Source organism: Pristiophorus japonicus, chromosome 6 (assembly GCF_044704955.1).
Source record: "Pristiophorus japonicus isolate sPriJap1 chromosome 6, sPriJap1.hap1, whole genome shotgun sequence".
NCBI classification, from domain to species: domain Eukaryota; kingdom Metazoa; phylum Chordata; class Chondrichthyes; family Pristiophoridae; genus Pristiophorus; species Pristiophorus japonicus.
The window spans coordinates 222,963,449-222,976,077 of NC_091982.1; the positions used below are offsets into that span (position 1 = coordinate 222,963,449).

General features: G+C 40.6%; 1 protein-coding gene across 2 annotated transcripts in view; it reads left to right on the plus strand.

Annotated features, from left to right (window-relative positions):
- per2 (period circadian clock 2) overlaps positions 1 to 12,629 on the plus strand; it is a 54,129-nt gene that overhangs the window by 17,351 nt on the left and 24,149 nt on the right. For both annotated transcript variants that reach the window (XM_070883626.1, XM_070883627.1), the window contains 9 exons: positions 322 to 523; positions 3,782 to 3,833; positions 4,858 to 5,000; positions 6,475 to 6,553; positions 7,285 to 7,391; positions 8,185 to 8,338; positions 9,024 to 9,132; positions 9,237 to 9,368; positions 11,102 to 11,210. In XM_070883626.1, the coding sequence (XP_070739727.1) occupies positions 322 to 523; positions 3,782 to 3,833; positions 4,858 to 5,000; positions 6,475 to 6,553; positions 7,285 to 7,391; positions 8,185 to 8,338; positions 9,024 to 9,132; positions 9,237 to 9,368; positions 11,102 to 11,210 (1,087 nt within the window). The remainder of the gene's footprint in view (positions 1 to 321; positions 524 to 3,781; positions 3,834 to 4,857; positions 5,001 to 6,474; positions 6,554 to 7,284; positions 7,392 to 8,184; positions 8,339 to 9,023; positions 9,133 to 9,236; positions 9,369 to 11,101; positions 11,211 to 12,629) is intronic.

Below are 12,629 nucleotides of genomic sequence, written 5' to 3' on the forward strand. Positions count from 1 at the left end.
TTCACTTCCATAATAGCGGCAGAAACCCAGTTACACTTAAATGGGCTTTCTACCGAACTTCAGCCAAAGTTACAGCGTAGAGCGGGAGAAGCTCTGAGAAGATTCACCCATCTAGTTGTTGTAAAACTATATTGGATCTGAGCGCACAGGATGTACAGTACATTTCACCACTTCAATTTCTTTACAACTTAGTCTTGTCTCTAAATGGTAAATTGAGAATTCATCAGATTTACTTGTTTTGTGTATATGTAACTACTGAATGTATTAATGCCCATTTGCTTTTGTTTTTCTCAACTTGATGGTTTGGGCCTGTGTTTGCAGGATATCTTTGCTGTAACCATTTCGCTGATCACAGGACGGATTGTATACATCTCTGAGCAAGCCTCCTCAATTCTGAATTGCAATAAGGATGTCTTCAAAAATGTTAAGTTCACAGAGCTTCTTGCTCCACAAGATGTTGGTGTTTTCTACAGCTTTACAAAACCATCTCAACTCCCTCTGTGGAATGTGTGTATAGCTGCTGGTGAGTGTTAGATTAACGGATCCTTTTACAGCTTGTGACATATAGGCCGCGATTTCACCAACGGTGGCGAGTCCGGGGCGGCCAGCTCCAGCCACCCCCTCTCAACAATCTTCTCCGAGGTTGGGCTTGTTAAGCCCGCCTGCGAGGTTCCCGGCCAATTAACAGGAAGCGGGTCTGATGATGTCATTCGATGACACATCATCAGCCGGTTTCCTTAAAGGGACCATGGGCAACTTTTTTTTGACAGTTCTGTCAGTGTTTTGCAGCATTGCAGTGTCGCTTGCCATGGGCTCAGCCATGCCCCTCCCAAGAATGGCCGGCACTGTCTCCTCCATCGAGGCCATATTATGCAGGCGTGCCTGTCCTCTGCCAGTTAGGTCCTGATGGCACCAGTTGAGACCCAGCTTGTCCTGCAAGAGAAATCAATGTGCGTCAGTGAGTGTGGTGCAATGGTGCATGATATGCTTGTCATGGTTGAATAGCTGACTGTGTGCAAGCTGTGAGATGTGGGTGTGAGGCTTGCAACAATGGTAACTGTGAGGGTGAGGTGAAACTATGAATGTGAGGTATAAGTCTTGTTTGGTAGAGATTGTTGGGCGAGTGATATGGGTGTGATGCATTGAGCAGTGTGTGAGGCTAGTGTTGCAGACAGTAGGAAATGGCATTTTAAGATTAATTTACTGACCTTGACCACTCGTGTAAGGTCATGAAACTTCTTCCTGCACGTCCTCTAGGCTATACTGCTGGCATTCACCACAAATGCTATCTGCTCCCATTGGATTTTATGTATTTGCCTGGAGTTCCTCCTGCTTCCCTGTGGAAAAAGGACCGCTCTCATGTTGACCTCCTGCAGCAAGGCCTCCAGTGCTGCATCGGAGAGTCCATGGAGCACACTCTCTTCCCTGTTGTGCAAGCATAGGTTTTTTTTCCTCCTCACTCTGCCCCAGCCAGTTGAATGAGATGTGGTAGGCACAATGCCATTTAAGAGATGCAGACAGCCTTTAAGTGTAGGCTAGCTTTAATTGGCGCTAGCCTCCCACGAATTTTGGCCCCCTACTGAGTGTTCAGCCACATGTCAAAATCATGCTAGTTAGCATGCTGCCTGCATTACTTTGAATGTGCGTGGGGTGATTGTGCATTGCGATCCTCACACCTATTTTCAGGGGCAAACTGATTTATAGCCCTAAGTGTCTAAATGGGGTTTAATTAAATCCAGTAAGGAATTCAATAAATCCAATAGGGATTTCAGGAGTAGTTACAATGTGGAACATACTAGCACATGGAGTAGTTGAGGTGAATAGCAGATATATTTAAAGGGAAGCTAGCTAAATGCATGAGGGAGGAAGGAATAGAAGGTTATGCTGATGGGGTTAGACGAAAAGTGGGGGGAGGAGACATGTGTGGAGCATGGACCAATTGGGCAAAATGGCCTGTGTGTGTGCTGTACACTGTGATTCTATGCATTACATCTGTTCTTAGTCTTGTAATCTTCGACGTCATTCCCAAATGACTATCCAGAGGCAGTTGAGGAGTTAATTTAGATTTAGCAGCTTTGAGAGCCTGTTCTGCGTATTCATTTGTCTGTTGAAGTTTCATCTAATCTCTTGTCTTGCCTGATCATTTTGAACCCTTGTCTTCTAAATGCCATGCTGACGCAGGCACACAGGCTGCTTTTGTCTACTTTAGCTTATGATCATGCCCTAAATTTTCTTGGCTTAGATTCTAAAATCCCAGAATAATCCTAGTCACTCTCCTGTAAACCTTAATCAATATCTTCTTGATGGTAGGGTGCCCCAAATTGCACACTTTTTGTTCCAAATATGATATCACGATTGATCTAAGTTTCAAATGTATAGATTAGAGTGCACGATTAAATCACACCAGCATTATTCATTAAGATTAACTTAATGTTTTATACTTGAGGCCTGAGATAGCTTCTCTCCTTGTCCGTTTGTGCAGTTTGTCTCCGTGGTCATAGCTGCACTCCATAGGGTAGATTTTCAATTGACTGCTTCCATCAGACAGGAATTGGCTGCCCAATTTAAGCAGACAGAGATCGAATCATTATCACGGTTATGCCTCATTACTATTCCTTCGGCGAGCTGATTGCTGATTGGAGAGGCTGGTGGGAAATCTAGCAGCTTTCCTGCAGAGCCTAGCCACTGAAGGTTCGTTGGAGGGATGGATCAGGGATCGAGGGATGGTCAAGCATCAGGGAAAGAGTTCCTTCTAGTCCCACAAAAAATGATTTACAAATGTTTGTTTCCCACTTTGGTCCCTTCAAGGATGACTGGTCAGTGCCCAGTACCAGCAGGGATCATGTGCCATGTACGCTCATCCATTGCTTCTTAGAAATTGCAACGGTCCTTATTCAATGGCGTAGGGTACCAATTTTCATAAGTTAATGAGGCTCCGGCCTATTTACAGTGGACCCCATTTCAAGGTCCCCACCGAAATGGCAGAGACCCAGGAACAGGCTGTACTGCTATTTAGGTATCCTGACTGCCCCGTTCCCACCAGCCGGAGGGGATGAAAATCAGCCCCTATATTTCCCAACCTCGGAACAGGTGGCTTGCATTTGCCCCTGATGTTATACCTGCTCATCACCTGATCTAACCTGTTTGCTCGGCTCCTGATATATTATCGCTGTCCTACGCATACCTCATCTCTACAGCATGTACATTTACAGGCAATTTGTTTCCGCCAAGGAATTTTTTCCGTAGCAGCAGAATGGGAAGTGAATGGCTATGGGTCATGAAATTTTGAGTTTGAAGACAGGAGTGGGAGAGGCAGTGGCACTATTGCATTCAGCTTAATACAGCAACCTTACTCCTGGTCTTGTATTACTTCCATATTAAAAAACAAATCAGTGCCAGTGTTGTGCCTTTCCTAATTCCTATAAACTAGGGGATCACTGTTCCCAGCCCCCAGATCAAATGGAAAAAGTTGGTGTTTCCCTTTTTCATTTGGAAGTAACTACCAAAGTGTTTTTAAAGTTGGGAGCACCTGGTTCTATGACAAAATACACAGGAAAGAATATTGAACCAGATTATAAAATTGTTGCCAAATGTGACTATTCTAGATTTGATCTTTTGCACCTGGTCACTTAAACCTTCATAGAGGACTTCATTCATTTATAATGAACATTCTGTGCAGCTTCACTATACCAGCACAGTTTTTAGACAATCTTTCCTTCCTGTCTTCCCTTCCAGCAATTTTAATGCAATTCTATAATTTGTGACTGTAACTGTCTTTCAGGTTCATCACCCCCAGACTGTATGCAGGAAAAGTCTTTCTTCTGCCGCATTAGGTGAGTAGTGGAAGGATTGGAGTTCAATGAATTAATGAGGGGAAAGGCTTGTGTGAAGGAAGACTAGGAATAAATCTTATAGACAATGATGTGATGAGTGGAGAAAAGGAGAATTTGATTTATCATAGGTTTAACCTGAGAGAATCATCATTTTCTAAAGCTCATGTATGCTGAAGCACTTTCGTGTATAAGGGCACCTTGCATCCACTAAGGGACTGGAGTGGGAGAGGCAGTGGCACTGTTGGATTTCACTGGCATCTTTATTTACCAGACCTGTGGACTAAGTTTTTTTTTGTTTGAGAGAACAGTTCAAATAATTCCCTTTTAAAATCAACAGAAGCATTATTGAAATATAGTTTTCAAGTTGCAGTAAAAACTTTTTTTTAATTTACTGAACAGATGACTGTCATTGCCGAGAAAGTATTTGGCTAGTGACATAATGCAGTGACTACTTGTAACTGGACTGCCATTCAACACCAGTGTAATTTAAGTAAAACTGATTGTGATGTTGACTATTTTTGGTATGTATTATTGGACTATATGTACACGAGAATTGTGGCATTGGAAATTGAAAGATGATGTTTTGGAATTGAGATGTCAATAAACCACTTGAGCTTTGCTGTTTCAACCCCATATCGCTCCTTTAAGTAAATGCTCAGAAGTTGGTACAGGTAGTTTTCTTTTGGTGCCTATTCCCCCTTTTGGTCTGTGTCTCACTAACCTGGTTATAATCTGGCTCTAAGGGTAGGTGTTAGCCAGGATACACCATGTAGTTGCTGCATGATATCTGCTGTAATACATCAAATTAATTGTCAATCCACAGTTTACTAGCAATAATACGATGTATATGATGGTACATATTTTAACAGTAAATGCTGCAGTCTGCTAAGGACAAAGAATCTGGCTTCCCTCCTACTTAAGCAGAGTATTTTACACCATTGAGGAATTGATGTGTTTATGGTGCATGTTGTATCTTCTATTGGTGGTCCCTGCTCTGGACTTATTGCTGGCATCTGTTTTACAGTGGAGACCTGCAGCGAGTTTGCAAGATCCATTACTCTCCCTTTCGTATGACACCTTATCTCATAAAGGTGCGAGTGTCTGAAGATGATGATGACCAACTGTGCTGTCTATTGCTTGCTGAAAGGGTGCACTCGGGATATGAAGGTAAGAGTCTTCTGATTTAATATAAGAGTACATGGAAGGTGTAAAGTTCTTTCAGCTCACTGAGTCTGCTTCCCTCCTCCAAATTCATTTCCTGAGAGAAGCAAATATGTATTAGTTATTAGTTTACATTTTGTAACCCATTTTGTTCAACTTTGACCAGTTGTTTTTCACATGGCACATCCAGAATCCTGGGAGCACAAGACATATACGTCATACAGCGTTTGATCATGTATATAGAGCTGAGTGAGTAGAAACAGGCAATAATAGGGATGGCCAATAAATGCTGGCCTTGCCAGCAATGCCCACATCCCAGGAACGTTAAATAAAAAAAAGGAAATACATTCATTATGTCGCTGCTGACTCACTGCACAAGAGCAGGATAAAACCTATCTCCGTTTCCAAAAATGTATGCACAGCAGAGTCTCCAATATATTAAAGGGAACACCAATTTTGTATTGAGATTTCTGCTCCTGACCTGGTCTCCTACAGCCCATGCTGGCCTCATTGTTGCTCCCTTATTGATGGATAACCCCACCAATAAGTGACCCTTGTTAAAATCTGTTGTTTTGTATGCTGCTGGGCCCATCACTTTCCAGCCAACCAACCTAGTGACACACAAAAGCAGTATTGACTATTCTGACTCCCACATCAACCATTCTGCCACTGGCTTTAGAGTGGGTGAGCAACAGACTAGAATTGGTGATTAATAAGGGAGGCAACCACATAACTTGTGGATGTGCCAGTAAAGTTTTAAATACAGTGCAGATATGTGCAGCAGCCTAGGATAGTTGGGAGACCAGCGAGATACTCCATCGGAATGGGATCGAATGAGAAGCAAGTCAGTGCAGTTGAGTGAAGCCACAAATGACTTTGATATATTGAAGTTTTACTTTGACATAGCAAAGTAAAGTTCAGTATAATTTTATTCTAAAGACTGGGACCAGGCCAAAACTTGGATTTATAGGAAGATCTTCAATATAAACACAGTTTGATAAGTATCCGTTATCAGTCAGGATTATAAAGGACATTATTCTCACCAAAATGATAGGTAACATTCCATAATTTGTAAATATTTGTGCAGTGTGATTACTTTCAGTTCAAAGTAAATGAATAATTAATATCTTTAATTTCAAAAAAGTTTTAGTAGGACCTGGTTTTAAATTTTGTAATAAGATTTTTTTATGCACAAACTTCACTTTACATGTCCATTAACTATGCATTCAAGTGTGTTTGCGGAAAACTATGGAGGTGTGAATTGTCGAATTGAGCATTATATTTTAAGAATTTCAGTTTATAGATAACATTAGAAAGCTGTTTTTGAAATATTGGAAGTCTTATCCCAGGCTAATTTAGCCAAGTGGACTTATAAAATAGCAAAATTGCACACATCATTGTTAATACATTTTTCAAATTGCAATATCTATTTTTATGTCTTTGCTAGTTTTATTGAAAAAAAAAATAACACTTTTTTCAGCACCAAGAATCCCTCATGACAAGAGGGTTTTTACCACGACTCACACACCCAGCTGCGTCTTCCAGGATGTTGATGAGAGGTAGGAGTGTACTAAAGTTTTTTGCATGCACATTTGGTTAGAAAACCCTTTACAGCAACTTAAGGAGAGCTTGGTGCTTTTCTTACTAAAATTTCCATCCCATATTTTTTTTTAAGTTCCGGTAAACTATTTAAAATTTAATTCCAAATAAGTAGTTATCTTCGGAGTGACCAAAAACGGTTTTGAAAACCTGCCTGTGGAGGTGGTTTGCAGTGTCCCCTACAGGCCAAATGATGTAAATGCAATGTTTACATTTTTAATGAGAATTGTATAAAATACAAGTTTGAATAATTCAGGTGGAACTATTCATCATTTCCAAAAAAAATGTTTTTTTTCTCACTTTGCCGTCCTGTTTTTCTTCCCCCAAGCTAAGTTGTCATCTTTTAGTTGCCTCCTTCTGCTTCCTTGAATTTGACAATGAAGTATACCACTCTGTGATCAATAGGAGGGACAAGCAGGATGTGAATAGATTCTGAGGGCTAGGAATTAAGGTGGTAAATATCCAACTCGGAGAAACTAAATGTTACCATGACAACCAAATTGGTGTTTCCTTTGTTGTTATCTACAATTAGTGGGTTTTTGACTACAGTTCTGTTTGCCCAGTTTGTGTGCTGTTTGTCCATTATTTGTGTATCAAAGCGCAGACTTGACATTTACACTTAAAAAAAAAAAAAATCTTATTCTGCACCATGCACATCTACAATATCCGAATGTTCCATTTTCTTTTAAAGGGCTGTCCCTCTGTTGGGTTATTTGCCTCAGGACCTCATAGGAATGCCTATGCTGATGCATCTGCACCCTGATGATCAACCTTTGATGCTAAGCATTCATAAGAAAAGTAAGTTTGTTCATGCTTTTTAAAAAAATTGCCAAACATGATTTTTCTCCTTATCGATGTCAGCAATTTTTCCTAAGGAACAGTGCCGTGTGAGCTATGTCAGTGATGACGATTTGCTATTGGTGCTAATGTAATTCTAGAGGCTGAAAAGTCAAGTTACTGCTGGCAACAGCTGTGTCCACAATTAAGAAACCTGAAAAAAGACCATCCAGTTCATCAAGTCCCTTCTTTCCAGAATCCATGTCTGATTATTGTGTCATGTAATTCCCTCCCACATCAACTGTGGGACTCATTTGCTATCAGCAGGAATATCAGTCTTTCCAATGGTAAGAAATAATCGCCTACATTTCTAAAGAAGCTATATTGAGATGTAGTGAAGTAAAATTCAATTGATTTTTTTGCTTCAGATCATCACCCATGGTCTAATGGAATGGCGGAACAGGCTCAAGGGCCTGAATGACCTCCTCCTGTTCCTATTCCTAAATGAATTCGGCGTCTAAAGAAGGGATGGTCATTACTCTACATGTGTGTCATGCAGTCAGTGTAGCTACGGTCATATTTTAATTTAGCATTAACCTCTTGTACCATTTTGTTGATTCTAACTACTGAGGTTTTACCCTAGAAGAATTACATTGCTAGTTCCATGAGGTTTTTAATGATGCAAAAATATACAATCACTCCATGATTTAAGAATTCTGGTTTGAGTGGTTAATGAAGTGTTGGTTATTGAATTACCAGACATAAGGAAATTGGTTTAATTTAATCTTATTTAATATGTTCCTCATTCTTTCAGTACTGAAACATGCTGGACAACCTTTTGAACATTCACCTGTCCGATTCTGCACTCAGAATGGCGAATACATCACAATTGACACCAGTTGGTCAAGCTTTGTTAATCCTTGGAGCAGAAAAGTATCCTTCATAATTGGAAGACACAATGTCCGGATGTAAGTAGTTTGCTTTTTTATGAACATGTTCATGATTTGATCAAACTTGAAATTTGGACATGATTTTTTTTTTAGAAAAGGGGAATCCAGGGTTTTTTTTTTCCATCTGCTTCAGTGTAAAAGTATATATTTTTTCTCCCCTGCATTGTTGTTTTCAACTGGGTTATGAGCAATTTGTAGCACATGGTGTTAGTCAGATGCTCCAGGGGTTGCAGAAATTGTAAGCTGTGGCTGGGTGCGAGCGAAGCAGGAGGAGCGGAGAGAGAATGTGGAAGGAAAATTTTCATCTATCTAATCCCAAAATGTCCTGAATTAGTGACCATGGATCGCACTGTTAGATAATCAACTTGTTTTTTTAAACTGGCTTTAAAAAAAATGATTTTCTGGAATATAGTTTAGCTAGTTGATTGAAGTTTCTTCCTTTTTTGGGATGAAGCTAGGGACAGAATCACTGAGTGATGTTGCTCTGACCAGAGTTGCTGTCCTAGTGTTGAAGTAACCAAATTAGAAGTGGTCAATGTTATGAATTCTTAACCATCAAACAATGACTTTTGTAACAGCAAAATAACCATCAAAATGTTAAGTATTTGAATCACGTGCATCAGAAATCTTTCAAAGTATTTTTAAATGATATAAAAAGGATGCTCACTGCACAAAATCTTCCTTTAACCTCCAAAATATATAGGGGTCCTTTGAATGAAGATGTATTTGCTACTCCGGGGTTTACTGAAGTGAAGACACTCAACCCTGAAATACAGACCATCACTGAACAGATTCATCAGCTCTTGCTACAGGTATAACTAATTCACATCGTTCATGATGTATTCTAATGTAAAGATAATGTGTGTCTGGTTAGTACATTGACTGCCTATTAAAACTTTTATCCTTACCATTTTAGCCAGTTTACAACAATGGTTCCAGTGGGTACGGAAGTTTGGGCAGTAATGGATCTCATGCGCAGTTCATGAGTGTAGCCTCTTCCAGCGAGAGCAATGGCAACACCACTGGAGAGAGCCACTGGGACAAGCCTGTAAGTTTGATTCCTGTTATGACCAAGTTTCAGCAGACAAAATATGTAGATTGTCAACTTGCCATCCAGGCATAAAACCAGCATCGTGGCATGGCCAGTCCTTACTGAGGCCGTCCGATTTACATATGCTTTGATTTTAATGGAAATGAATGTTGGGCAGTTTCTATTACGGGTGGCCAATCTGCCTGGGCAGCATTGAAAGTCTATCCCAATGACTTTAATTGAACTTCTATATGTGCTATATAATATTTATGTTTGTATATGTTCTACATATAAAACTGTTTCTCGGTGAGTATTTTCCCCCAAGTTTTTGCTTCCTGCCCTTCCTGATGGTGTTGACTTAGGCTCGGGAACTGTTACATAGGTTCTGTCAGCCCTGTGGTACTTCAAGCAGCTTTGAGCCTTAAGAATTGGAACACTACAATGGAAGAAATCCGTGCTGAGCCCACTATTGGTCTCAATCCAGTGTCCACATGTGCAGTTTCCAGCAGAAGCCATTGAATAATGACCAATTCTGCCAACTTCCCTGTGCTGTTCCCCCGCCAACCCAAATTAATGGAGGTCAATTTAGAGAACACAGCTGCCAGTCTAGTTGATAGCTGCTAACTTAGCTCAGACCTGGAACATTCTGGCTTGTTATGGGTCAGAGTGCATTACTTGTATCATATCTGAGGAAGAACTTGCAAGTAAGTTATCAAAAAGAGAAATAAATGCCTTCTGTTCCTCACCATGGTTCCTCACTGACCATTTGGTTTCTACCACCCTTGCAAAATTAATAGGAAGCTATTCGTATTCCTTTAATGTCTGTTTTGTGGGAATTGAATAATGTATTTACTAATTATAAATACTTGCAGTCAGCAACAAAAAAATAGTTGGTGGCATTGTCCATCTACAAGCCTGAAACCTTGGCACTTTAAGCAAATAGAACTACAAACTAGTCAATCAAGAAGATAAGTAAATTAATGTAGTTTAAGTAGTAATGGAAATATTTGCTCTTGGTAAAACTCTTATTTATGGAGATGTCTAATCATGTGTCATGGTAGCCTTATAAATGACTTGCAGGGAAAAGATGTGCATTTCTGTAGCGTGTACAATGACTTCAGGATGCCCCAAAGCACTTTACAGCCAGTGAAGTACTTTTTGAAGTCCAGTCGCTGCAATACAGGGAATTGCAGCAGCCAATTTTGCCCCACAACGGGATACCTAACCAGATTATCTGTTTTACTCATGTTGGCTGAGGGATAAATATTGGCCAGAACTCGTCTGCTCTTCTTCGAATACTGCAAGGGAATCTTTTACAAAGAGAAGACGGCTTAATATCTCATTGAAAGACAGCACTTACAGTTAAGCACTCCCTTAATACTACACGGCGATGTCAGTCTAGATTATGCACTCATATCTTTGGCATTGGGCTTGAACCCACAACCTTCTGACTTGGGCGAGAGTGGTAGCACTGAGCCAAGGCTGACACCTAATGAGAATGTTGAGCACTAGAGCTAAAAATACTATTAGCCAATTGAATTCAAACAATGTACTGTGCAACATTTTTACAATGTGCTTTAATGATTCTGTACCATCAAAGCTTTCATTAGTTCAATCTTGTACATCCTGAATTTTGAAAAGTCTTTTTGTCTCATTCTCATAGCTCAAAAGCAGAATCTGCTCCTATACTAAATTTTCAGTAATTTTAGAGGAAAATTATTGGCCTTCAATCCTTTGTTTCTTTCTTTCAGCTGACGCTTCAGAAAAATTGTAAGGACGTGCATCTTGTCAAAAATCAAGGACAAACAATATTCATTGAGAGCAGAATAAAGAGTGAATCAAAGCGCAGACACAAAACTGGTAATAGGCTTAATTATTTTGCAGTGATTATCGAGACATGCGTATTAAATTGGCTTAAAATCATTTTGACTCAAATGCATCTTGGATTTTGTACATGTCACATGTTGAGTCCAATCATAGCTGTTACAGTTGCAGCTATTTATGTCTGGCATTAAGAGTTGACATGGAGGACTATTATTTGGTTTATGTGGGTAGACTACAGTAGTTTGGGGTCACTTGGAAAACCACAGTAAAAGCAACAATGTGAAAATGCTGCCATTTATTTTTAAATATTCCAGAAATATAATTCTACTTGAATGCAAGTGTTTTTCCTAATGTGTGTAAACATTCAGTTCCTGTCATTTTTTAATTTTTTTTCTGAGAATCAACATTAAGCAAGAATGGGAGGAAGGAAGTATGTTTGACAGCGAGGGACTAGTTTCATGACTCGCAAGTATTTGAAGGACAGTCATTTTTAAAGAGGAAATATCAATACCTGAACTCTTTTTTTTTAATTAAAAAAAAACACAATAAAATAATTTCTGATTGCTCCGCACCTCTTCCCCCTTCTTTTTAAAAAAAAAATCAAACTATCGGGAAAGGTCTTCAGATCTGTGGAAAAGTGAATGCTATTCCGAAAGTAACCTCCGGGGGTGCATTTCCAGTAAATAGAATATTAACCAGGTTGCACATAGTACCTTAAATTATTTAAAAGCAGAATTTTTGAAAATTGTATCTCAAAATCTCGATCCTCCACTCATCATGATGGTTGAATAGTCGATGAGCTGACCAGGCTCTCTCATGGACAGTCAATTGGATAATGTACTGAAAAGCAGCTAATATCCCAGGAGCCATATCACAATACAAGTCACAACCTATATTTTCAAATTCATTTTTAATACAGGTTCGCCGATAATCCAAGGGATCAAAATTGCCGCTTTTTGCGACACCTGTTAGCACCTCGGGGGAGCGCTAATTGGGCGCAAAACAGTTTTTGCCCGAGATGGGAGGGGGCACTATCCGCTCCCACGAAATTGCATGGGAGTTAGCGGAGGCACTGCCATGGTAGAGCACCTTTCCGCCCTGCGGTGGACACTGCCCCATGAGTGGTGTTATCGCCAGCCTTGCGGGTCGCGAACCGGCCGACATCCGCTCACGGGGTGGAGGTTAAAGGAGAGGTCAGCAGTACCCCATGCCGCCATCTTACCTGTTCGGCCGACTCTCCGGTCGGCCCGACTTCTTGCCCTGTTGCGTGGTCTGGACCGCCATCGTGCAGCCCAGCGCTTCATTTTGGGTGCCAGGTTGCAGCCTCGGCACCACGCTGCCCTGATGGCCCAGTGAAGGCCATCAGAGGCCTGGCAGACTGCGCAGCGGCCCTCCCCTTTAACCGAAGGGGCGGGGCGATGAAACACATTGGCTTACGCCCCAGTAGGGCCCTGG